Below are 27,442 nucleotides of genomic sequence, written 5' to 3' on the forward strand. Positions count from 1 at the left end.
TGACTCTTGTTTCCTACATTAATATGAAAAACTTAAAGTGAACACTGATAGATCCAAAAACATGTTCAGGAACTACTCAAATGCTTGGGAAATGGAAACGTGAACTCAGCACAAAGTAGACCCAAAAGAGTCTCAATACACTTTACTAATCAGGAAATAAATACACAGGGTGCTTCCCCTAAATAGAGTGCACTAGAACTATAGAAAATAAAATTTAAAACCAAACTACTTGGAGATAGAAAAACACAATTCAAATAACCATTGAATCCAATAAGAGGTCAACACTACAACTGTAGACTACATAGATAGTAACAAGAAGACTGCATAATGAAATTTGAAACAAGGATAAATACATACTTAGAGAAAAAAGTATGGCTTTATATATGTAATAAATCATTTAAACAAAAGAAGGTGACAGAGAAACCAAAGAAAACAGTGGAAAATTGGAGAAAGGAATTAAGATAAATGTGAACCTTAATTAGAAAAAGAATGGTACAATTGATAAATCCTAGTGCTAATTTTTCAGGAAACCAACAAAGTAGACTGATTTCTCACAGATCTAATTTTCAAAATGAGAAAAAATATCTACCCATCTTAAAGAAGGGAGGGGGGGGTGGCCAGAAACAGATGCAGAGGTGATTATTAAGTTTAAAGTGATTACTTGTATAATTTTGTGCTCAAAATTTGAAAATCTGAATGGATTGGATAATTTTCTTAAAAAATAGAATATACTGTAATTGATTCAAGCAGTTGAAAACCTGAATGGAATAAAAAACTTGGGCACTGTCATCAAAGAAGTTTCCTGCCCAGATTGTTTTGCAGACTAATTCTTTCAAACCTGCTAAGAACAGTTACTGCCCAAGCTAAATTCCACGGAGATTGTTTTGTGCTGACATCCTAATCCCGCACTTGGCTTTGGCGAGGAAGGGTGTCTTGGCAGTGACGGGATGCAACGCTGTCAAGGACATATTTAGGAAAAGCAGCTCCTTCTCCAGAGCTCGTCCCTCCTCCTGGGCGTGTCCACTGATGTGCAGATGCTGATGGCCCCTGTGTTTCCTCAGCTCTGAGCCAATAGAGGAGGAAAGTAAGCATGGGGGAAAACAGGCCTGCATGTAACACCCATGATGTCTTCTAAAATTTGGTGATAAAAACAAGAGACAAGAAATTTTTGGCCAGGCGCAGTGGCTCACACCTGTAATCCCAGCACTTTGGGTTTTTTTGGTTTTTGTTTTTTGTTTCGAGACGGAGTTTTGCTCTTGTTGCCCAGGCTGGAGTGCAATGATGCAGTCTTGGCTCACTGCAAGCTTCACCTCCCAGGTTCAAGTGATTCTCCTGCCTCAGGCTCCCAAGTAGCTGAGATTACAGGCACATGCCACCGTGCCCAACTAATTTTTGTATTTTTAGTAGAGAGGGGGTTTCACCATGTTGGTCAGGCTGGTCTCAAACTCCTGACCTCAGGTAATCCACACACCTCAGCCTCCCAAAGTGATGAGATTACAGGCATGAGCCACCACGCCCGGCCTAATCCCAGCACTTTGGGAGGCTGAGATGGGAGGATCGCTTGAGCCCAGGAGTTGGAGACCACCCTGGGCAACACAGTGAGACCCCCATCTCTATTAAAGAAGGGTGGGGGGATTCCTTCATTAATTTCCTCAGAAGTTAACCTGGAACTTTGCTTGAAAGGGAAAAGAGGCATGTTCAGACATCTGGATTGATGCCATTTGTGAATCTGACTTTCATGAAATTCCTTAAGTAACTCCACCCCACATAAAACAAATACAGACCGGGCATGGTGGCTACCCGCCCTAATCCTGCACTTCGGGAGGTTGAGACAGGCGGATCACTTGAGGTCAGGACTTTGAGACCAGTCTGGCCAACATGGTGAAATCCCATCTTTACTAAAAATACAAAATAAGCCAAGCGTGGTGGCACACACCTGTAGTCCCAGCTACTCAGGAGGCTGAGGCAAGAGAATTATCTGAACCTGGGAGGCAGAGGTTTCAGTGAGCCGAGATTGTGCCACTGCACTCCAGCCTGGGCAATAGAGTAAGACTCCGTCTCAAAAAAAGAAAAAAAAAAAAAACTGCTGTGGAAAATCAAATCAGTGATGTGAATGAAGGAAAAAGTTATTCTGCAGACACAGGTGGGGCCAGGCCTGCCAGGATTTTACACAGTTGTGTTTGATTAAGTCCTCCTCGACCACCTACAATAATGGATAGGATTGTGATAGACAGGAGGATATTCGTGTTTATTGATGGGAGAATTTGAAACATAATCAAGATAGGGGCTAGTTTTTGTCATGTGAGGAGAAGTGTGCCAGGCATTAGGGAGGTTCCTTGGGTTACCTCTGGGACTCAGAAATGAAAGGGGACTATTCCTAGTTTTATTACTAGGGCTGTTATTAAGGATGAAAATTGATTAATAGGTTTGTCACAGAGACATGTGAGTAGAGAGTGGCCATTGCCCCTGGCCTCCGGGCCCTGGCTGTGATTACACCTTCGCTCCATGTTCTCCTCTTGGGCCTCCTCTCTCCCTTAGAGAGAAAGGCTGCCTGGAGAGCCCCTTTCCCCAGGTTTACACTGCTGAACCCCTCTTCTAAAGGCACGTGCAGAAACCCCTTCCCTGTCACTTGCTGTACAGTCTGGGAGACAGTGTGGGCTGATACATCAGGTACAGGGCCTGTGTCGCCAGCATTGCTGGAGGTGCTGGGGTTTGGTGTGGGCTCTTCAATTTAGGGTCTTCACATTCTTCTCTTTTTCTTGCAGAGGAGGGTGTGGAAGTATTATATTATAAAACAAAACTAGTCCAGGCATCATTAACAACTTTCATGATCTTTAGTTTTCTTCCAAATCCTGCAAATGGTGATTATACTCTGAGAGAAAAACTGGGTCCCGTGACTATATCATTTGGGGAGGGAGGGAAGGCATGGAGGAAAGAGAGAGAAAGAGAATGTGAATGCACAGCTTTGAGAGGGACTGTTTGTGCTTTAATAATTGCCTTCACTTGGATAAGGCTAAATACCTGCTGGCTTTGCGTTTTCTCCTTGGAAAATCATGCTGTGAGAAGCCACCCAACATGTTGTACCTAGATTTTAATGTCGTCATTCCTCCTCCTTCACTTCTATCCACTTCTCACCCACTGAAACCTGGCATCATCTCCACCACCCCCTGCAGCCGCTCTCTCCAATGCCACCAGCCTTTGCTTACCTGGCATTCTGTAAATTCTGAACAACTGGCTCCCTGCCCTCTTGCAGCACTCTCCCCCTATGGCTGCCGGCCGTGTTCTCCGGGTTTCCCTTCTACCTTCCTGGCAGTCCCTTTGCCGCTTCCATAACAGCCTCCCATTCCTGTTTCCAGCTGCTAATTGTTGATGGCCCTTGGGCACCTACCCTGGACTGTCTTCTCTGTCCTCACAGCCTCCTGGATGGTCTCTTCCCTTCGTCACCATCCTCCCGCTCCGATGTCCAAATCTATAGCCCAGGACTTGCTGAGGTACAGCCAGTTACCTCCTCAAACTCCACTCAAAGGTCCCAAAGCCCTGAACCCCAGTGTGTCCAAGACCAGACTCGCATCTTCAGCCCTGCTTGGCTCCCTAAGTAGGTGATCCCTTCAGCCCCCAGTTTCACAAGGTGGAAACTGGAGTAATGTTTCTTTCTTGTTCCCCTCATCTGTTCATTCATCAGGCCCTACCAGCTGCTCACCTGTGTAGAATTAGCCCAGTGCCATTTGCCTGCACAGGCCACCTTCATCTCTTACCTGGACCCGTCCTGGGTCTCTCTACCTCCAGCATTGCCACCCCCACCCCATCCCTATCCATTCTCGACACCATGGCCATATTTTTATTAGTTACTTTCTGTGCCCCCGGGCCTCTGCCACATCACTGCCCTAAATTATTTGTGACTACTCCTTGCCAGACTCCTTGATGTGGCTTGACAGACCCTCTGAGCAGGGTCAGCCCCACCTGTTTCTGCAGAATAATCCTTGAGTTCCTACCTCCTACCTTCAGTCCCACCTCCCCATGTCCATGGTCAGCATGCAGTCCCTGAGCAGGCCATGCTCACTCTGTCCCCTCATTCCTTTGCTCTTGCCGTTCCTGCCACCCTACCCGGAATGCTCCTGTCCTCCCCTCTGCTGTGTAGGCCTGAAGGTGTGAGCTGATGGGCTACTCCTCAGGAAGCCTCCCAGCTTTGTGCAGTGCCCTTCCAGCAGGTATATGGCGCCATGTGTTTGCCTCCTGAGAGTGCCCATCACACGGCTGATGCACTTACCTGGTTCCTCCATTAGACTCAGATGTCTAGGGGCAGAGGCTGCTTTTGCTCATCAGTGTGTCCCTAGCACCCAGGAGTGCCTCGTGCATACTGCATAACCTTAGATATTTTATCCATACAGTGAATGAATGGATCCATCATATAGCATTCATTGTCTGTTACATATTGCTGTGTCTCATGGACTATACTATGTCATTTAATAAACGCAGTGGGAACTCAAAGTGCCAGAATCCTCAGAGAAAGGGAGCCAGGGTGAATCCTGACTCTAGCATCCTTTAGGTTATAATCTATTCTGGAAGCATAAGTGTCTCTATAGTTGAGGGTTTATCCTTTAAGTGCTTTTGAAGCATCCATAGAGTTATCCCATATCTGTCTTTTTGGGGGCCATCGAGGCTCATGCGGTCCGTGTCCCATGCCGTCCTGGACTGCAGGGGTGCCCTCTGGCTTCTGTCACCTCAGTGCTGCTGCTTGTCTTCTGTGCTGTCAGTGTCTGCCTGGCACTTTCCCCATCACCCTCTCTAATCCCATTGTAGATCTTAACTGCACGCATTCTAGGTCTTTCTAAGTGTTGCTCATCCTGACTTCAGAACTTGCCCTTCAAGCTGTCATTTATCTAAATAAATCACTGCTATCAGCTGCTTTTGTGTGATTTGCCACTCTTCTCAAAGTAGGGTACAGAAAAAGAAATTATAGTTCATTGCAGCTTTCATCTGCTTGGGGCTGTGCTGTTCTCAGGGGATGAGGACCAAGCTCCAGGCCGCTAACAGACACAACCTCTTAGGCCCGGATCTACTGGTCCATGTTGGAACCCAGGAGAGTCTCAGGAAGACACCTCTCTCTTCCTCGGGCATACGCTGAAGCAGCTTCCTAACCCCTGTGGGCCCTTGTGGAGGGCAGGAACTGTGTGTTCATCTTGTCCCCCAGACACATGGCAGTTTCTGAAATATAGGAGGTATTCAGTATAAGTTTGCAGAATCAGCAGAAGAAAGGCGGGAAGGAAGAGGCAGAATTGAAAATATGAGATACCAGATTCCCTTCCAGGGCAAAAAGTTAGATGGTGTCAAGTGGAGGATTTAGTACATGGGCTTATTGCCGCTTCATATGTCTGAAATTTCCTCCCAGGGAGTATCTGATATGCTAGAAGAATCTGATATCATAAATACTGAAATAAATACCATAAACTGGAAGCGTTTCCAATAAGGTTAGAAATAAAATCAGGACAGTTATATAACAGGAAGCATCTCAGAATACCCTTAAGGACTGCAACTCTCAGGAGGACAAAACAGCTTTCTGAAGAAATCCAAAGTTATGAACAGCTCTAGCAGTAGCTTCTTAATATTAATATGCACTGCTCTCATTTTGAAACACTAAACTGTGTAGATCTGAGTGTCTTATCATCTTCTCTCCCTCTGCCCCTAAAGCTATTCCATTTATGTTGCTGGGGTTTTTTTTGGTTTTTTTTGTTTTGTTTTGTTTTGTTTTTGTTTTTGTTTTTGTTTTGAGATGGAGTCTCACTCTGTCACCTAGGCTGGAATTCAGTGGCACAATCTTGGTTCACTGCAACCTCCGCCTCCCAGGTTCAAGCGATTCTCCTCTCTCAGCCTCCCGAGTAGCTGGGACTGCAGGCGCCCACCACCAGGCCCAGCTAATTTTTTGTATTTGTAGAAGAGACGGGGTTTCACTGTGTTAGCCAGGATGGTCTTGATCTCCTGACCTTGTGATCCACCCGCCTCGGCCTCCTGAAGTGCTGGGATTACAGACGTGATACCGCACCAGCCCTTGCTGGGTTTTAGTAGTATAAGAATGTCTCTGGTTTGTTTGTTTTTGCCCCTCCCCCTACTCCTAATGCATAATACTATTTGGTATTGGTTTTAGAGCAGAAAATAAATGGGTTTTTATCTCATATGCCGATTTCAGTAGATTGGTTGTGGCTCACTGCAGTGTTGAGAAGAATTTGGAAGCTGAATCTAAGTTCAGTGGGGGAGAGTTCTGTGGAGGCTGGGGGGTTGGAGGGTAGCACTGTGCATGCCAGGCCTGTGCCAGGTGTGTTCTAGAGGACAGTAACTCATGAGAGCAGGACATGGCATCCTTCAGGTTTTGACTTAAATCAGAGTCAGTTGAAGTTATTTTAATGTCATTTTCATTTTAGAGCCTGAAATTGTTGGTTTTCAAATCTTGTTCTGCTGTGGCTTGAATGTAATATCTTAGTGAATAGTAGGGAGAAAAATAGAGCTGAATATTTTAACAGTGTTGAGATCTTTTCTTTAAGCTGTTGCCATTTGATACCTGATACTAAATTGGACTTCATGACCATAAAAGGGGCAGGAATGGGAGACTATCTGAAAAGTCCCTCCAGTGTAAATATTTATCATGGTTATTTCAGAGGCAGATTAGGCTTCTGAAATTTGAGCTACAACTGGATAGTCCTAACTTAGCATATAAGTTACTGTCCAAATTGGTAACCTGGAATCTAGATTTGCACAGTGGGAATCAGAATGTGCTGAGGAGTGGCCAATGGCCTTGACCTGCCACCAGGCATATTTCATGAATAACAGTCAGTTACATAATTCACGTAGCACCTTTCAACAAGGGAGGATCCACCCAGTCATCTTGTTTGAGGCATTCTTTTCAGAAGGAGAAACCGAGGCATGGCCTTTGCTATTACCCATTCAGGCTGGAATGTATGAGCTATGATAGCAACTTGGCCTGAAGGCCTCCAGGCCTGGTCAGCAAATAAATTCCTTGAGCGCTTTCCATGTGCCAGTTGTAGACACCACAAATGTAATTATAAGCAAGAATGTCTCAGCCCCCAGCCTCAAGGAGCTTCCACGCTTGTTGGGAGGAGACAGACAAAAGCACCCCGATATACTCATGCTTCAAGGTAGCACAAAGACCACTGAAGAAAATAACATATTGTGATCTGGGATGCTGGTTTAACTCGGGTGTCCAGGGAAGTTTGCTTGGAGGAGATGGCATTCCCAGTTAGACTAGAATGAGGGGATGAGACAGATGGTGTTGCAAAGATCCTGGGGAAGACCCCTCCAAGCCAGAGAAACAACAAAAGCAAACCTGCCTAAGAGATGGAACAAAAGCCAACGGGGTTGGAGCAGAGAGAACGCCCACACTCCTGTCCATGAGCCTGGATGTTTGCTAATTTGTTGTTTGTTTTGTTTTTTGGTGGGTTTTTTGTTTTTTGTTTGTTTGTTTTTTAAGACAGAGTCTCGCTCTGTCACCCAGGCTGGAGTGCCTGGTGTCATCTCAGCTCACTGCAACCTCTGCTTCCCAGGCTCAAGCGATTCTCCCACCTCAGCCTCCTGAGTAGCTGGGATTACAGGCGCCCGCCACCATGCCTGGGCTAATTTTTGTATTTTTAGTAGAGACAGGGTTTCACCATGTTGGCCAGGCTGGTCTCGAAGTCCTGACCTCAAATGATCTACCCGCCTTGTTCTCTCAAAGTGCTGGAATTACAGGTGTGAGCCACCGTGCCCGGCCTGATTTGTTGTTGGTGTTGGTGGTTTCTTATAAGCCTTGAAAACTTTCATTGCACTCCTTGAAGCTGCTTTTAAATTAGCCATTGTATTTGGTGAGACAGTGTTTGCTTAGTTGTACAAAGGGTATGAAGAATTCTATAAATTAAGGTGAACTTAAAAATTGCCTAATTCTGACCAGATGTGGTGTCTCACACCTGTAATTCTAGTACTGTGGGAAGCTGAGGGAGGCGAATCGCCTGAGCTCAGGAGTTTGAGACCAGCCTGGGCACCATGATGAAATCCCATCTCTACTAAAAATACAAAAATTAGCCTGGTGTGGTGGCGTGCGCCTGCAGTCCGAGCTGCTTGGAAGGCTGAGGCAGGAGAATCGCTTGAACCCTGGAGGTCAAAGCTGCAGTGAGCCAAGATGGTGCCAGTGTACTCCAGCCTGGGTGACAAAGTGAGACCCTGTCTCAAAAAAAAAAAAAAAGATAAATTGTCTAATCCCTTTGGAGGGAGGCATGTGCTTCAGAGTGGGCCTATTTCTATTCCGTAGAACCTGTGCGGGTTGCTGGAGGTGGAGAGGAGATGACCAGTGAGCATTCTGGGTGGGCAGGGAGTGTCGTCACACCATCCATAGCTGACCCACTCCCTAAACAGCCCCTTGGAGCTCTCATGCTTTTACTGTGTGCTGAGTCCAGCCCAGGCCTCCCCCACAGCCTCCAGCCCAGGCCTCCCCCACAGCCTCCAGCTCAGGTTTCCCCCACAGCCTCCAGCCCAGGCCTCCCCTACAGCCTCCAGCACAGGTTTCCCCCACAGCCTCAAGCCCAGGCCTTCCCCATAGCCTCCAGCCCAGGCCTTCCCCACAGCCTCCAGCCCAGGCCTCCCCTACAGCCTCCAGCCCAGGCCTCCCCCACAGCCTCCAGCACAGGTTTCCCCCACAGCCTCCAGCCCAGGCCTTCCCCACAGCCTCCAGCCCAGGCCTCCCCCACAGCATCGACCACCTGCTCGTTGTGTCCATGAACACTTCAAAAGCAACAGGTCAAAAAGGGGAAAATACCTCCCCTGTCAACCTACATGCAGTTCTCAATTCTGTCACCCTGGTTGCTGGCTGTAGCCTCAGTTCAGGCACCTGCACTGGAAGCCAGCTAGTCATCTGTGCCCTTGGAGCCTCTATAGACCTCCTCTGTGATCGCCTTTTTTCCCAGCCCTCCTTCCCTGACAAAGCTAACCTGGTCCCTCCAGGAATCCTGTGGCCTCGGCTGGGCCTGGCTCCCCTCTGCATCTCTGTGTGCCCCTTTGGCATACAGTACATCATATTCTGGACTGGCTGTGAGTGCCTTCCAGGCAGGGAATGCCATAGCAATCATGGATCCTTGGTCACCTGCACACAGTAGGGCACTGTCAATGTTTGGAAAACAAATGAGTGGCTGAGCAGGGTCCCTTTGCAAGCGATGGCTTTAGCTATTTGGGTGACTGTTTTTCTTTATATTCTTCTGAATGTATTCAAATTCCTCACAGTAAGTAGCTATCAGATACTTTTAGAATTTTTTATGGCAAAATATTCATAAATAAAATTTAGCATTTTAACCCTTTTTAAGTGTACAGTTCAGTGGCATGGCATAAAGTACACTTACGTTGTTGTATAATCATCACCAACATTGTCTCTGAACTTTTTTCTTTTTTTTTTTTTTTTTTTGAGACAGAGTCTCGCTCTGTCACCCAGGCTGGAGTGCAGTGGCGTGATCTCTGCTCACTGCAACCTCGACCTCCCGGGCTCAAGAGATTCTCCTACCTCAGCCTCCTGAGTAGCTGGAGTCACAGGCATGCGCCACCACACCAGGCTAACTTTTTGTATTTTTAGTAGAGATGAGGTCTTGTTGAGAGGTGACAACATGCTAGCAGCCCTCGCTCGCTCTCGGCTCCGCCTCGGCGTCCGCTCTGGCCGCGCTCAAGGAGCCCTTCAGCCGGCGGCTGCGCTGTGAGGGCCCCTCTCTGGGGCTGGCGAGGCCGGAGCCGGCTCCCTCTGCTCGCAGGGAAGTGTGAAGAGAGAGGCGCGGGCGGAAGCGGCGCTGGCGGGCCGCGGGTTCCAGGTGAGCGCGGGCTTGGCAAGCCCCGCACTAGGCGCCGCCGGCCGGCACCTGCTGGGCTTGATCGGAGGCTGAATCCCGTGCGTGGACCGCCTTTTCCTCTTCGCCGGATTGTTGGCCACGACAGCAGGTCTCCGTCTCTTTCTCGTTTCCCCTCTTTTCCTCTTGATTGTCTGGGACGAGCTCCCTCTGGGCTGCCTTAGTGCCCAGGCTAGGTGCCGCAAAGTCCCACTGCCAGTGCCAGTAAGAGGTGAGTGAAGCTGGCTGGGCTTCTGAGAGGTGGGGACTTGGAGAACTTTTCTAGCTGTCTCCTGTCTAGCTAAAGGTTTGTAAAGGCACCAATCAGCGCTCTGTGTCTAGTTCATTGGATGGGGACTTGGAGAACTTTTCTGTCTAGCTAAAGGATTGTAAACACACCAATCAGCACTCTGTGTCTAGCTAAAGGTTTGTAAATGCACCAATCAGCACTCTGTCAAGACGGATCAATCAGTGCTCTGTAAAATGGACCAATCAGCTCTCTGTAAAATGGACCAGTCAGCTCTTTGTAAAATAGACCAATTAGCAGGATGTGGGTGGGGCCAGATAAGGGAATAAAAGCAGGCCCGCTAGCCAGCAGGGGCAACCCGCTCGCCTACCATACCAGGCTGTGGAAGCTTCGTTCTTTTGCTCTTCGCAATAAATCTTACTGCTGCTCGCTCTTTGGTTCCATGCTGCTGTAACACTCACTGCGAAGGTCTGCAGTATCATTCCTGAAGTCAGCGAGACCACCAACCCACCAGGAGGAACGAACAACTCCACACGCGCCGCCTTTATGAACTGTAACACTCACCGCAAACGTCTGCAGCTTCACTCCTCAAGTCAGCGAAACCACGAACCCACCAGAAGGAAGAAACTCCGAACACGTCCAAACATCCGAAGGAACAAACTCCGGACACACCATCTTTAAGAACTGTAACACTCATCGCGAGGGTCCATGGCTTCATTCTTGAAGTCAGCAAGACCAAGAACCCACCAATTCTGGACACATTGTGATGTTGTCTAGGCTGCTCCTGAACTCCTGAGCTCAAGCAGTCCTCCTGCCTTGGCCTCCCAAAGTGCTGGGATTACAGGCATGAGCCACTGCGTTGGCCCTCTAGAACTTTTTCTTTATCCCAAAGTGAAATTCCATACCTTTTAAACAATACCTCTCCATTCTCCTTTTCCCCAAGTCCCTGGTAGGCACCATTCTGTTACCGGAAAGGGGTCCCAATGCAGACCCCAAAAGAGGGTTCTTGGACCTTGCGCAAAAAAGAATTTGGGGCAAGTCTATAAAGTGAAAGCAAGTTTATTGGTAAAGGAATAAAGAATGGCTGCCTGAGGTCAAGCACAGTGGACTCACGCCTGTAATCCCAGCACTTTGGGAGGCCAAGGTGGGTGGATCACTTGAAGCCGGGAGTTCAAGACCCGCCTGGCCAACATGGTGAAACCCTGTCTGTACTAAAAATACAAAAATTAGCTAGATGTAGCAGCACACGCCTGTAAAACCAGATACTGGGGAGGCTGAGGCAGGAGAATGGCTTGAACTCGGGAGGTGAAGGTTGCAGTGAGCCAAGATTACTCCACTGCATTTCAGCCTGGGTGACAGAGTGAGACTGTCTCAAAAAAAGAAAAAAGAATGGCTAGGTATTTTTATGGGTTTTTTTATTATATGCTAAATAAGGGGTCGATTATTTATGAGTTTTCTAGGAAAGGGGTGGGCAATTCCCAGAACTGAGGGTTCCTCTCCTTTTTAGACCATATAGGGTAACTTCCTGACGCTGCTATGGCACCTGTAAACTGTCATGGTGCTGGTGGGCGTGTCTTTTAGCATGCTAATGCATTATAATTAACATGTAATGAGCAGTGAGAGTGACCAGAGGTCACTTTTGTGGCCATCTTGGTTTTGGTGGGTTTTGGTCAGCCTCTTTACCACACCCTCTTTTATCAGCAAGGTCTTTGTGACCTGAATCTTGTGCCGACCTCCTATCTCACCCTGTGACTTAATGCCTAACCTCCTGGGAATACAGCCCAGTATGTCTTGGCCTTATTTTACCCAGCCCTATTTGAGATGGAATCGCTGTGGTTCAAATGCCCCTGACAGTTCTACTTCCTGTCTGTGTGAATTTGACTACTCTAAGATATCTCATATAAGTGGGATCGTATAGTATTTGTCTTTTGTGACTGGCTTACCTCATTTAGCGTGTCTCCAAGGTTCATCTGTGGCGTGGCATGTATCAGAATGTTCTTTGTTAAGGCTGAGTAATATAGTCCATTAAAAGTATGTACTACGTTTTGCTTATTCGTTCATCTGTTGGTAAACATTTAAGTTGTTTCTACCTTTTGGCTATTGTGAATAATGCTGCTATGAACATTGGTGTGCAATTACCTATTCGAGTTCCTGCTCTCAATTCTTTTGGGAATATACTTAAAAGTGAAATTGCTGGATCACATGGTAAAAATTACTTTTAAATTTAGAAACATTTTAAATACTTTCAAAATGGTCATTTTGATTTAAATAAAAGGTCACCTTAAGATGGCAGGTGACATAGAAATGCAGGACGAAATTTCAGCCTTTTGTTCTTGTGACTTGTTTGATGATCCTTGGTGACATGAAATGATTTGTTTTCAAGTGTGGTTTTGATTTTTTTTCTTACAGCATCAAGCTTCTAGCTGTGCAAGAACTGCTTGACAGAGAGGCCTTGGAAAAGGTAAATATTTTACTCTTCCTTCCACATTCACAAACCAAGAACGGAGGGCCACACATAAGAAAAATTCAACTCCCTGTCACCAGAGACAGCCCCTACTGAAAAGACGGTCAGTTATTTTGTATTCCTGACAGCGAATCATGCAAAATTTTAATCTCAGCCCCCTACCTTGCTGACATTGTGTTCACACCTACAAACTCGGCTGTGCCTGGCTTCCTCTGGGTTGTGTGCAGGTTGTGTGAAAGGCAGAGGCTCGTGCTGCAAGGGGCCATACTCTGGAGGAGGCTTTCTGTGCTTTCAACCATTAGGAGCCAGAGGCCTCACGTGTGCCGGAGTCTGTGTTGGCCACCTCACTGCATTTCTGCTTGCTGTGTGTTATTATCTGGGTGTAGGGATGATGGAATTGAGACCCAGTAACTTGCCTAAGGCAAATGAACTAAGTAGAAGAGTGACGATTTGAATCCCAATAGTTCCATTTCCAAAACCAGTACTTCTCTATTCAGTAGTCAAGTTCATGCGTTTTTATCTCTTTTTAGGCTACTACTGAGGATTGGGAAACTGCCTCCCTGCCCCCAAACCAACGTTTCACTGTGCCCTGGAAGAGATCCCCAGTGTGTCTCGGCTTCCTATGTTCAAGTCAAGCCTGGGGTTGGGGATTTTTTGCCAGTTGTGGGTTCAAGTTCGGCATGCATGGTGGGGTGGGCTCCACAAAACAGGCTGGGTGGGCACCAAGGAAGCCAGGCCCCCCTACTTGCCCATCAGGGGCCTCCCAGCTGATACCAAGCTCTCAGACCCTGGGGAGTTCAGGACTCTTCCTGCATGTGTAGCCGCAGGTGATAATTAGAATCTGTGATGCTAACATGAAGCAACAGCACCCAAACGATATTCATTTGTTTTTGGTTAGAGAGACAAGCACTTGAACTATATTCGTTTATTTTTGGAATTTAAAATATTTGAGGGGGCTAGGTGAGGTGGCTCTGCCTGTAGTCCCAGCACTTTGGGAGACTGGAGGGTTGCTTGAGCCCAGGAGTTTGAGACCAGCCTGGGCAACATAGTGAGACCTCATCTCTTCAGAAAACCAAGAAATTAGCCAGGTGTGGTGGTGCACACCTGCGGTCCCAATTCCACAGGAGACTGAGGCAGGAGGATCACGTGAGCCCAGGAGGCTGAGGCTACAGTGAGCCAAGATCATGCCACTGCACTCCAGCCTGGAAGTCAGAGCAAGAGACCCTGTCTCAAAAAATAAAATGTCTGGATTAGTAGTCAGTCTGCTGGTTGGCACTAAGACAAATAAAGTCTTTAAAATGAACACCAACCAGTGGTGTGAGGGAAGAATGAGGTCTGAGCACTGCTTTGGATTTGATGTCCCCTCAACCTCATTTCTATCTTGGGTAAACCAAGGATAGAGCTGCTGCCTGACCTCAGAGAGGCAAAGCGAGAAACAAATGAGTTAATGTAGCAAAAGGGCTTTCTAAATGCCAAAGCACTCTACTCATTATTAATTCTTAATTACTTATATTAATTCTTAATATGCATTCAGCCATTAAAACATAGTGGGTCAGGCTATAAAAGACATCATCGGGCCAAATGGCAACATTGGATGTGGATAGTAAATGAGATGAAGGTATTGTATTAACATTAACATTTCCTGAAGTTGATAATTGGCTTGTGATCATGTAAGAGAATGGCCTTGTTCTTAGGCAGCAGTTCCCAACCTTTTCGGCACCAGGGACGAGTTTCCTGGAAGAAAATTTTTCCGCAGACCTGGGTTGGGGGGATGGTTTCAGGATGAAACTGTTCCACCTCAGATCATCAGGCATTAGATTCTCATAAGGAGCGCACAATCTGGGGACCCCTGTTCTTAGGAATTAACACAGGAGTATTTAGAAATAAAGGGGCATGGTTATAACTTATTCTCAAATGATTCAAGGAAAAGATTCAAGGAAAAGAAATAGTGATGTATATATGTCAGACAGAGCCAGAGAGAGAAAGATGAGAATAACTCATCAAGTAAATGAGGCAAAATACAAACAATTGATCCTTCTGTGTAAAGGGGTATGTGAGTTCCTTGTATGTTCTTGAAACTTTTCTAGTATCCCCCCTCAAAAAATTGTCATCTTAGTATTCATTATGGTTATTCATTTTATTTCTCAATTTAAAAAAACCATCAGATGGCTGGGTGCGGTGGCTCATGCCTATAATCCCAGCACTTTGGGAGGCCAAGGCAGACAGATCATGAGATCAGAGTTCAAGACCAGCCTGGCCAGCATGGTGAAACCCCATCTCTACTAAAAATACAAAAATTTAGCTGGGCATGGTAGTGCACCTGTAGTCCCAGCTACTCAGGAGGTGGAAGCAGGAGAATTCCTTGAACCTGGCAAGCGGAGGTTGCAGTGAGCTGAGATTGCACCATTGCACTCCAGCCTGGGCAGCAGAGCTAGACTCTGTCTCAAAATAAATAAATAAATAAATAAATAAATAAATAAATAAATAAATAAATAAATAACCATCAGACAAAGCTAGCAAATGTGGAGCCTAGTGCTGGGGTGTATCAGTATAATAAAAATGCAGGTGCCAAAAATAACGGTTATGACTGGACACAGTGGCTCACGCCTGTAATCCCAGCGCTTTGGGAGGCTGAGGCGAGTAGATCATTTGAGGTCAGGAGTTCGAGACCAGCCTGGCCAACATGGTGAAACCCGGTCTCTACTAAAAATACAAAACTTAGCCAGGTGGTAGTGGCATGTGCCTGTAATCCCAGCTACTCAGGAGGCTGAGGCAGGATAATCGCTTGAGTCTGGGAGGCAGAGGTTCTGGTGAGCTGAGATTGCGCCATTACACTCCAGTCTGGGCGAGAGTAGGACCCTGTCCCAAAAAAAACCCCAAAAATAACAGTTATATCTTTTGAGCTGTGTGTACACCTGATTTAGAGAGGCCCCAGAGCCAACCCAATCCATGAGTATTAACTACTTTCAAAACCTAACAGAGAAGTAGGGTCAGGGCTTATTGTGGCTGGTGGCGGAGCCAGTTGTGCTGCCCTGAGGATGTGATTTTGATGCTGAGGCTGTGGCGGAGCAGACCCTAAGCCCACCTTCCTAACTAGATTATCTTGGATTACTTACTTTCTCGTGCCTTAGTTTCCCAGTTTATAAAATTGAAACTATTCTAATTCTTAACTCACAGAGGTTGTAAGATGACTAATTAGATAGTTCACATAAAGGACTTCAACACTGTGCCTGGTACTCAGTGATCTCCAAGAGTTAGCTGCTGCCCATGTTCTTTCCTATTCCTCCTCCCCCACCCTGATTCTCTCTCCCCGAGTCTGCTGATGATTTTGTATTGTTCCCCCCATCTCAAAATTTGACCAGTAAGAAGCTTTACAAGATGCTCTGCATATGTACAGGGGCCAGCAGGGAGCCAAATTCGCTGAGTTTCCGCCTCCTTCCTTCTGTTCATTCATTCATTCATTCCCTTATGCTACAGGAATTTGTTGAGCTTTCAGTGTGCCAGGCAAGTGGCAAACATTTCTCGAAAAGTTCGGAAGCAAACAGTCATCATGAGCTTGATAGCCAGTTACATTTTGAGTGACATATGATATATTACCTGGCATAGTGCTATTTTGTGCATCAAGATTGGTCCAGTTGAGGCCAGGTGCAGTGGCTCACACCTGTAATCTCAGCACTTTGGGAGGCCAAGGTGGGTGGATCACCTGAGGTCGGGAGTTCGAGACCAGTCTGACCAACATGGCGAAACTGTGTCTCTAATAAAAATACAAAAATACAAAAAAAAAAAAAAAAGGCCGGGTGTGGTGGCAGGTGCCTCCCAGCTAATCAGGAGGCTGAGGCAGGAGAATCTCTTAAACCCGGGAGGTGGAGGTTGCAGTGAGCGGAGATCGCGCCACTGCACTCCAGCCTGGGCAACAGAGTGAGACTCTGTCTCAAAAAAAAAAGGATTGGTCCAGTTGATATGCTGGAATAAGATGAGTTCCTAAAGGGCCTCGTGACTTACAGATTCCCTTCCACCTGGACTGATTAAAAAGCCAACAAGAAAAGTTATTTGTCAAATATAGAGCTTTGCTACTCAAAGTGTGGCCCCCAGACCTGCAGCATTAGAAGCCTGTTAGAAACGTAGAATCTCAGCTCCCTGAATTCAGACCCCCTGAATCAGAGCTACATTCTAAAAAGCCCCCAGGTGATTATGTGCTCGAAAGTTCAAGAACGCTGCTGTAGAGTATCATTTATTATCACCATCGCTATTATTAACTAGTCAGAAAGAATCTATGAGTTGTCAATTTGACTTTTATGGCCAATTAAGCCTGTTTTTTTTTTTTTGGCACCAAAAGAGAAGAAGTAAACACCGTCATTCTATTTGTGAGAACCCAGTTTTTATTTTTAGTTCACCTGCGTCTTCCTTTCATTAAGAAAATAGTCTTAATTCAATAGGTAGAGCCAGCAAAAAAGGGCTTAGTTAGACACACATTCTGCAAACCTCAAACCTCTTTTACTGTCATGCAGCTGAGCTTCAAATGACAACCTGCCTTTGAGTTTTGTAATCACTGAACTCCCGACACCCTGCTATGATAGAACTGGTCGCTTCTAGCCAGACAGTCCCAACAGTGGGGACCTGCACAGGCCTCTTCTTTTAAGATGGAAGCTATTCTAAAGGGGCCATTTCCTTCACAAGTACTGGTGGATTAAATTTGAACAATAAAAGATTTAAATTATGTAAAACCTAATATAAAAAGCTAAAAAGAAGTAGCAGTCTTTTAAGGTCTCATAGAAAATAAGTGCTTTTTCTTGGTAATATTAGGCCTTGTTATTAGGATCTTAGTATTTTAACTTAAAATGACCAGCCATTTGCCTAAACATTACTTGGTTTTAGGTAGACAGCCTTCCCATTTTTAGACGTGCCAAGGTTTTCCTGTTTTCTGCAGAGCCCAGAGCCAGCTCTGAGGAGGTTCCCAATTGGCAGAGCCGAGTTCTCCTCCCGGTGTGGCCTCTGCTGAGCTGCTCTGTCTGGCAGAGGATCTTCCCTGAAGGCCCCGGCCCCTTTCCTAGTCTGTGAAACTGCTCTCTGTGGTTCCTTCCCACTCTTCAATACCGGGGCTTCATTTTTCAGAGTTGATTTTTTTTTTTTTTTTGGAGACGGAGTCTTGCCCTGTTGCCCAGGCTGGAGTGCAATGGTGTGATCTCGGCTCACTGCAACCTCCGCATCCTGAGTTCAAGCGATTCTCCTGCCTCAGCCTCCTGAGTAGCTGGGATTATAGGTGTCTGCCATTATGCCCGGCTAATGTTTTTTTTGTTGTTTTTTTTGAGATGGAGTCTCGCTCTGTTGCCCAAGCTAGAGTGCAGTAGTGTGATCTCGGCTCACTGCAACCTCCACTTCCCAGGTGCAAGCAATTCTCCTGCCTCAGCCTCCTGAGTAGCTGGGATTACAGGTGCCTGCCACCATGCCCAGCTAATTTTTTTGTATTTTAATAGAGATGGGATCTCACCATGTTGGCCAGGCTGGTCTTGATCTCCGGGCCTCAGGTCATCCACCCACCTTGGTCTCCCAAAGTGCTGGGATTACAGACATGAGCTACCATGCCTGGCCACAGAGTTGATTCTTGATCACATTGTGAAGAGGGGGACATTTTGCCCTTGTGTACTCAGTTTTCTCGTATTTTCTCCACTTCCTTGCTCCAGTGGTCCTTACTGTGTTTGGGGGCTTTCCTGTTTCACCTACCCTAGTTACCATCAAATCACGTGTTCTGGGAAGAGGTGAATGGTGATCACAAGCCCAATACGTAGATACACAGAGACCCCCAAGACATAAATCAGTAGGGTTCTAGTTTTTGCCTCTTATTCTTTGTCTTCATTTAGGTGCAGTAGATTGGGTAGGAGGTGGGGGCCCCTTGTGGGATCAGGCTTCTGAGTTTCTCTTCTCTCCTAACACTACACAGAGCCAGTTCCCAGACTAGTAAAAGTGACTTGTCACTTATTTTTAAAATGTTATAAACCATACAATTAACAATCTAAATTCTTCAACCAATTTCTTCTTTCGAAAAATGGTTAGAACCATGAGCAGATGATCTAAGATGTGTGAGTGTCAGCGCATGTGACATTGGTCTGAAAAAGTGTTTTGGATTTAGATGTGCTTTTTTTCTCAAACATCCACTAGGTCCCAAGAGCAAGAACTTGCTGTAAGAAGGATACATGTCATGCAGTTCTCTGTTGTTTTTGCTCTGAGAGTGGGACACTTCTGTTTTTCTGAACTTAAGTCACAGGGACTTGTTTCCCAGGCTTTAAACACAGGCCCATCTAAAGCCTTTAAAAGTGGCATTTCATAAAAGGAAATAAAAATATTGGTACAGCTTGATTTAGAAAGATCATTTTTCAATGACCCTTTCAAATGGCTTCCTGCAAAGCCACAAACAATAGTTTGGCCGGTCATTCCAGCTGGACCGTGGTAGGACCAGAGGGCGGACCACTGGCTGACCCAACCTGAGACCAGTGCCTGCCTGAGAAGCTGCCTGTGTGAGCTGGGCCCTGAGGAGACACAGGCCACCCACCTGGTGGCCTTGCCAGTGCTGCCCCTCCCAGATCATGACTCTGTTATAATTACAAGTCCACTGAGTTCATGCTGTGAGGGCAGAGGTGGGGGTTGAAGCCAGCCCTGCCATTTGCCAGCTGGGGGACATAGGAGGCCAAGTACTGGCTAGCCTCTGTTTCTTTTTAACATGGAGCTTCAGAATAATACCTATCCTATTAGGATATTCTTATGAGAACTAAGTGAGATGTGTGAAATAAAAGCCATTATGTATATCGTAAGCACCAAAGTGGCAGTAGCTGGTACTGTCCCCTCTACTGCTAATTAGCTGCCGCTGTGGTCGTCATCATCATCATCACTGGCATCTCGTCCTTACTTCTCTCTGGAGAAGCCCAACTTGAGATCGATCTGTTGCCATTAAAAGATGTGAAAGAAGTTGCATCCCCACTGCTCCTTTTGCCAAATTGTCTAGGAAAAGATGCCTGTCAGTCCTCCCTGCTGATAGGTGTTTTTTTTTAGAATTTCAGCTTTGGAGCCCAACTCCTATTCTAGTTTTCCTGAAGATGGAGCAGACCTCTAAGATGTCTTAGAGTGCTTTACATGTGTGACAGAGTATGTGCATTTCATCAGCAAGCTTGGGACTAGAAAAATTGAACTTGGGCTGGGCGCAGTGTCTCACGCCTGTAATCCCAGCACTTTGGGAGGCCAAGGCGGGTGGATCGCCTGAGGTCAGGAGTTCGAGACCAGCCTGGCCGATATGGTGAAACCCCATCTCTACCAAAAATACAAAAATTAGCCGGGTGTGGTGGCACACACCTGTAATTCCAGCTACTCGGGAGGCTGAGGCAGAATTGCTTGATCCTGGGAGGCAGAGGTTGCAGTGAGCTGAGATCGCACCATTGCACTACAGCCTGGGTGACAGAGTGAGACTCCATCTCAAAAGAAAAGAATTGAACTTGACAGATTAGTCAGGGAGTTTCCAGGCAAACCCTAGTGGTGGGCAACATTAGAATGATAGCTTCCTGGGAATTTTCAGAAAGAAAGAGGATGATAAGCCATTTTCACATAGATGTGTGTGAATAACCTAAGGATGCAAAGTGCTTGTATCTGTAATTGGTGAGGGTGTTTTCTGAATATACACACATGTACATCCATAAACACTACCTCTCTTATTACGTGCTTTTGGAGTGTTATTCACTATGATTTGGACTTGCAATTAATTTAGTTTCTGCAACAATTGAGTGCTTGTTCAGTGCCAAAATTATACTGTTTACCAACGGGGATAAAGTTATAAAGATACATGTGATTATAAAGATACATTTACATTTGAATGGCATAGAATCCCAGAACTTCAGAATCAAGGGAGACTTTTAAAACCATCTAATCCAACCCTGTCATTTTGCAGACAGGACATTGAGGCCAAGGGAGTTGAAGTGCCCTCTGCCCCAGGTCCACAGCAGGTGCGTTGGTAATCCAGGACCCATCGCAGCAGACTGGGCTCCATTTCCCAGCTCCTTTAAGTGCAACCAGCTGCCCATCTTCTGTGATCTCATTTAATCTGAACATCAGCCTTAGCAGGCCTACTGGACGATCCTATCTCCGCATTTCCCAGGAGTGGGAGCAGGTCCATAGGATCAGTCCTGGCCCAGGTGATGGGGAACCAATGCCCAGATCTTCCCATAGTGTGACTTGTAGCAAAACAGACTTGCACAGTTGGTGTTAGCCTCCTCCAGCAGGAGAGGCAGAGAATGTGGGTTGGGGGATAGAGGACGCAGAAGGAGGTTCTGGGTTCCAGATGTGGACAATGTCAAAGGAGCACCTAAAAGTGAAGGAACACACAGGGTGTGAGGGCTGCCTAGAGACCATTCACCTAGCAGGTTATGGGAGCCATGAGGACATGTGAGAGGTTGGAGGACATGGATTGGACACACCCTTCATTTGGGCTTGGTGTCCAAATGAATTGCTTCAAGAATCTTAACTTATAAAAATATATATACTTTAAGATACTTTTTTTTTTTTGAGACAGAGTGTCACTCTGTCCCCCAGGCTGGAGTGCAGTGGTGCGATCTCAGCTCATTGCAACCTCCACCTCCTGAGCTCAAGCGATTTTACCCCCCTCAGCCTCCCGACTAGCTGGGATTACAGGCTTGCACCACCACACCCAGCTAATTTTTTCTATTTTTAGTAGAGACTTGGTTTCACTGCATTGCCCGGGCTGGTCTCAAACTCCTGGCCTCAAGTAATCTGCCCACCTCGGCCTCCCAAAGTGCTGGGATTACAGGCATGAGCCACCACCCCCGGCCAGATACTTTTTTTTTTTTTCCAAAAAAAACACTGTGTTATTTCAAAAATATCAGAATGAGATTCTTCAGATCCCTTATTTATTTTCCCCCACCCCCGCCACACTTAGCCCTTCACGTAGTCAGAGCTGAATTTGAATACCACCTTGAGTGATCAATATTCATATATTTGTATAAATTTGCATTGGGTTGAGCAAGTTCAGTAGCTAATCATGAGTAAACTCATTGTAATCACTTTCCTGGCTAAGTTTCTATCAGCAGGAAGATGGCAACTTCTCCTTGAAAGGGCTGGTGAGCAGAATTGGGGGTGGGTACCATTGTGGAGCCCAGACTCCGCTGTATGGAGTCTAACTCAGGCTCACTGCAGCCACCACAGCTGCCACTAGCTCCACTTCACAAACTCAGTGCTCAGGGTCCACCCAGGACCTCGCTGCCGGAAAGTGGGCATTTTAGTTAATTATGGGCTAGGCTCTGTGGTTCATTAAACACACACACACACACACAGACGCACAGATTTTCTCCTTATTCTTTGAAAATCATCACAAGATATCAGGTATATTCAGGGGCTCTCACTACCTTTTTCTTTTTATGAAAAGCTTTTCTTCTAAGTGAACAAAAAAACAGAGTCCCCAAACAGGACTTTTAAACTGTCTTTAGTTCCCTCAGCTATCAAAGATAAGCAAATTAAACCATGAGGGTTCATTTTAAATTTATTGCATTAGTGAAGTTTTAAAGCATGATGTGTAATGGTGAAGTTGTGTTGAAATCAGTGCCCCCGGCCACTGCTGGGGAGGGCAGCAGTGACATGGTGCTGGCCTTTTCCAAGTTCTTGGGCAGAGCATTTCATTAGTGTTTGTGATGTCCCCATCCTTTGACCTGTGATCCGGTTCCTGGGAGTGTATCTTAAGGAAATGATCGATAAAAATGGAGAAATAATAAACACGCTATGGCATGCTTTATAATTATGAATAAGTGGGAGGCAGTTCAGTGCTATGTAGGAAGGGAGAGGTTAAAAAAATCTGTGGTAGGTCTACCCAAGGGCCTAGTATATATCCATCAAAAAGGATAAGATCTTTTAGCCTCATAGAATTGTGGTATAATATTTGCCATGAGGGAGAATAAGCCGCTGTACCTACTGCGGTTACAACTCTGTAAAACATGTATTTATTCTTTGAACCAGTGTGTATTGAGTACCTCCTTTTGTCAGGGCTTGTTCAAGGCTGGAACATGCCTACAGCTGTGGACAAGACCTTTTCCTTTCGTATCTCCTGTAGCTCGCATTGTAACTTAAGAGAAAAACTTCAGCAGTGACACAAATGTTTATTTAAATACAGTAGCAATAAGTGCTTAAAACAAAACAGGTTGTCAGGAGGGAGGTCCTCACCTAATGTTCTTATGATATCAAAAAAATATTTAAGGCCAGGCACAGTGGCTCACACCTGTAATCCCAACACTTTGGGAGGCTGAGGCAGGAGGATCACTTGAGCCCAGGAGTTGGAGACCAGCCTGGGCAACAAAGTGAAACCCTGTCTCTACAGAAAAGTTTTTAAAAGTTAGCTGAGCATGGTAGCATACATTTGTAGTCCCCGCTACTCAGGAGGCTGAGGTGGGAGGATCACTTGAGCCTGGGAGGCCAAGGCTGCAGTGAGCCATGATTGCACCACTGCACTTCAGTCTGGGTGACAGAGCAAGACCCTGCCTCAAAAGAAAAAAAAATTAAAAATACTAATTACATAACTTTTTTTCCATTTTCAGTTTTTAAAATCAATTTAATATTCCTGGACTGAACTTTTTAAGATCCACTTGGCAGCTGTGACTGGAGGAGCAGGAGGAAGGGACTAGAGGGATGGAGGTGCACAAGGCTAGAAGGGTGGATGGTGCACGGAGATGGAGCTGCCCTGAGTGGCCCAGAATCCCGCACAGGAGGCCCTTCTAGATCAGAACAACCTATGGCCAGTCTGCAGGTGAAATCTGGCCCATAGCTTGTTTTTATAAAGTTTTATTGGAACACAAATGTACCCATTCAACTTATTGTCTGTGGCTGCTTTTACACTGTAACGACAGGTTAAGTTGTTGTGACAGAGACAGTATAGTCCATAAAGTCCAAAATATATCTTATTTGGCCTTTTACAGAGTTAGAGTTTGCCAGCTCTCATTCTAGATCAGTGGTGCTTGGCTATTGACCCCTTTAAATATCAGATGAAAGCTTCATGCCCTCATCCCAGAAAGATGTGTATATGTACCTCTCCACATATAGAGGTACTCATTGAGTTTCCACATTCAGGAGGTCCCAGCACTCTTGAAGCTTCTCCATGGAGCCCTCAGGTTCATACTTCTTGACACTAGTGGAGGTAGGATTCATTTCTTTACCCCCAAAATGTTGAAATAGCTTCTCTCATCTACCAAATGTGAGCCTAGTGAGGAAATGAATCAACCCTTACCAGTGGGGTTTAGTGCCCAGTCAACAGGGGGGCCATTTATGTGGTTAGAGTCCAGTCAGATTTTAGACAATATCATGTCCCACTGGCACAGAAACAACATCCCATCCATTCTGTTTCTTTGGCTTATGGTTTGACCCCATATGGGTTATTCTAAAGGAATTATCTGGTTTATAGACATCTATGCTCCCATTCTTAATCCTCTTCTTTCTAGAGCCATTTCCTTCCCGTCATTTTTGCCATTGTCCTATTTCTCTTCTTTCCTCTACTGGTAGGTTTCTTTCTTTCTTTCTTTCCTTCTTTCTTTCTTTCCTTTCTTTCTTTCTTTTTTTCTGAGACAGAGTCTTGCTTTTGTTCCCCAGTCTGGAGTGCAATGGCGCAATCTCGGCTCACCACAACCTCCGCCTCCTGGGTTCAAGCAATTCTCCTGCCTCAGCCTCCCGAGTAGCTGGGATTACAAGCATGCACCACCTTGCCTGGCTAATTTTGTATTTTTAGTAGAGACGGAGTTTCTCCATGTTGGTCAGGCTGGTCTTGAACTCCCAACCTCAGGTGATCCACCCGCCTTGGCCTCCCAGAGTGCTGGGATTACAGGCATGAGCCACTGTGCCTGGCCCTCTACTGGTAGTTTTCTTAAAGGTAAATTCTCATCCTACACAGCCAACCTTCATCCCTCCTCGACTCTCCTTAACTCTTAGGAACCCGGCCCCTGTCCCAGTTCATCTAACAAATCATAGCTCACCTTCCCCAACTTCTAACCTAACCCAAAGCATTTTAGTTTTCAAAAGTTTTTTGCTTTCTAGTATTAAAAAGTATTATGAAATAATTTTATGTAGAATTTAAAATTACATATATGCAATGATTTTTTGGTAATTTCTGTGCAGTTATTTGATTTTTATAATGAAAACATTGATTTTATGTTGAAATATATATTTTAATTTTGCAGCCACTTAGACGCAGTGATATGAATTCAGGAGTGAGAAAAGGAAATCAATCCTGCTCGGAGCTTAGCTTATCTAGGTCAGCTGAGCCGCTTGGGGAACCTGCATCCACTGCCATCTTTTACTCACGATGGTTGTTTAATTAATTTTTCTTCATACTCTGAAAGTTTCGTTACTTCTTAGTCTTCTTATTGATTCTGGATTTATAGAAAAAAAGAACAGAAGTCTTATAATATCCATGTGGATTACAGACTCAGGCAGAGGCCAAGGCAGGGCCTACACCAAGGGCAGAAAGGTCATTTCAGTCAGACCTGAAGGTTTTGGGGGTGGAGTTGCCTTTTGCAGTTGTTTGGGTCTAAATGTGGACAGGAGAGCCAGGTTTATTCTGGCCATGAAGAATCATGCCCCACCCCCCTCCATGTTTTGCTATGACTTCTGTTAGCATCAACTAGAGAGAGTTTTGCTGGCCTGTCATGGTGGCTCGTAAATGATAGGCTGGTTTTGTGAACTTGTCTAGCCCATGGTTTAAGCATAGTGTGGCCATGCTAAAAACTTTTCCTGTGAGCTTTCTATCTCCTTGAGATGCCCTCTTTTTTCTGGGAAAGCATCTGGAGTTTCCAGTTCTGAATGACAGAGTAGCTTATATCAGAATAACCTTCCCTCAAATAACAATATAAGCGCCAGGGAAAATGCACACGTGTATTTGAAGGTACCAAAGTGTGGCCAAAACAGGGAGAAACTGGAGGAGCTTCAGCCGCTGAGAGGAGGAACTAGCTGTTGGTGAGCTCTGCATCAATCTGGCTTTCCCCCTTATGGTACGCCCCAGACTGTGGGGGCAGGCAGAGCTCAGACAGAAAGTGGAGGTCTCTGGTGTGATAGCATGAGTGTTCTCCCCTTTTTTTTTTTTTTTTTTTTTGATCAGTCTAGGTAAAGGTTTCTCAGTTTTTGCTAAACTTCTCAAAGAACATTTGGTTCCGTTGGTTTTTCTGGGTTTTTATTTTCCTATCCTCTATTTCATTAATTTCTGCTCTCATCTTTATGTTTCTCTCCTTCTCCTTCCTTTAGGTTTAGTTTGATCTTCTTTGCCCAGTGTCTTAAGGTGGAAGCTTAGGTTATTGATTTGACATCTTCTTTACATCAGTAAAGAAGATCTACCCCCATACATTTCACTCTAAACACTGCTTTAGCTAGTATGTTGTATCTTAATTTTAATTCATCTCAGAGCATTTTTAGTTTTCCCTTGTGATTTCTCCCTTGACCCATTGGTTATTTACAAGTGTGTTATTTAATTTCCACAAATTTGTGAATTTCTTATGTTATTGATTTCTAATTTCATTCCATATCACTGTGGTCAGAAAACATATTTTGTTTGATTTCAATCCTCGTAAATGAATTGAGGCATGTTAGGGACAGCCTAACATAAGGTCTGTCCCAAAGAATGTTCCATGTGCACTTCAGAAAAATGTGTATTCTGCTTTTGTTGGGTGGAGTCTTCTGTGATTGTCTGGAGGTCTAGTTGGTTTATGGTTTATGTTGTAGTTCAGGTCTTTTATTTCCTTGTTGATCTTCTATCTGGTTGTTCTGTTATTGAAAGTGGGTATTGAACTCTCCAATTATTATTGAATTGTTTTTTACTTGAATTCTCTCAGTTTTTGCTTTATGTATCTTGGGGTCCTGTTATTAGCTACACATATATTTATAATGGCTTGGTTTTTTAATTGATTGACTCTTTTATTATGATAGGATGTTCCTCTTCACCTCTAGTAACAGATTTTTTTAAAGTCTATTTTTCTTATATTGTCACTTCAGCTTTCTTACAGTTGCTATTTGCATGATATATCTTTTTCCATCCTATTACATTCAGTTACTTATATCTTTGCATCTTAAATGTGTCTCGTACACAGCATATAGTTGGACCTTGTTTTTAATCCACTTTTAGTCTCTACCTTTTTATTGGATTGTTTAGTCCATTCACATTTAATGCTATTATTGCTGTAGTTGAATTTATGTCTGCCATTTTACCTCTTGTTTTCTGTGTCTTATGTCTTTTTCTGTTCCTCTGTTCCTCATTACTTTCTTTTGCATTAAGTGAATATTTTCTAATGTGGCATTTTAATTATTTTAATAATTTTTAACTATACTTTCTTGAGTTATTTTCTTAGTGATTGAGCTAGGATTTACCATATGTATCTTTTTTATTATACTTTAAGTTCTGGGATACGTGTGCAGAACAAGCAGGTTTGTTACATAGGTATACATGTGCCATGGTGGTTTGTGTACCCATCAACCCATCATCTACATTAGGTATTTCTCTTAATGCTATCCTTCCCCTAGCCCCCGACTCCCTGACAGGCCCCAGTATGTGATGTTCCCCTCCCTGCATCCATGTGTTCTCATTCTTCAACTCCCACTTATGAGTGAAAACATGCAGTGTTTTGTTTTCTGTTCCTGTGTTAGTTTGCTGAGAATGATGGTTTCCAGCTTCATCCATGTCCCTGCAAAGGACATGAACTCATCCTTTTTATGGCTGCATAGTATTCCGTGGTATATATGTGCCACATTTTCTTTGTCCAGTCTATCATTGATGGGCATTTGGGTTGGTTCCAAGTCTTTGTTATTGTGAATAGTGCTGCAATAAATATACGTGTGCATGTGTCTTTATAGTACAATGGTTTATAATCC

At 45.1% G+C, this 27,442-nt stretch overlaps 1 protein-coding gene across 2 annotated transcripts in view; it reads left to right on the forward strand.

Moving 5' to 3' along the window:
• EEPD1 (endonuclease/exonuclease/phosphatase family domain containing 1) overlaps nucleotides 1-27,442 on the forward strand; it is a 142,646-nt gene that overhangs the window by 68,478 nt on the left and 46,726 nt on the right. For both annotated transcript variants that reach the window (XM_003814964.7, XM_034963937.3), the window contains exon 3: nucleotides 12,502-12,553. In XM_003814964.7, the coding sequence (XP_003815012.1) occupies nucleotides 12,502-12,553 (52 nt within the window). The remainder of the gene's footprint in view (nucleotides 1-12,501; nucleotides 12,554-27,442) is intronic.

This window comes from Pan paniscus, chromosome 6 (assembly GCF_029289425.2).
Source record: "Pan paniscus chromosome 6, NHGRI_mPanPan1-v2.0_pri, whole genome shotgun sequence".
NCBI lineage: Eukaryota > Metazoa > Chordata > Mammalia > Primates > Hominidae > Pan > Pan paniscus.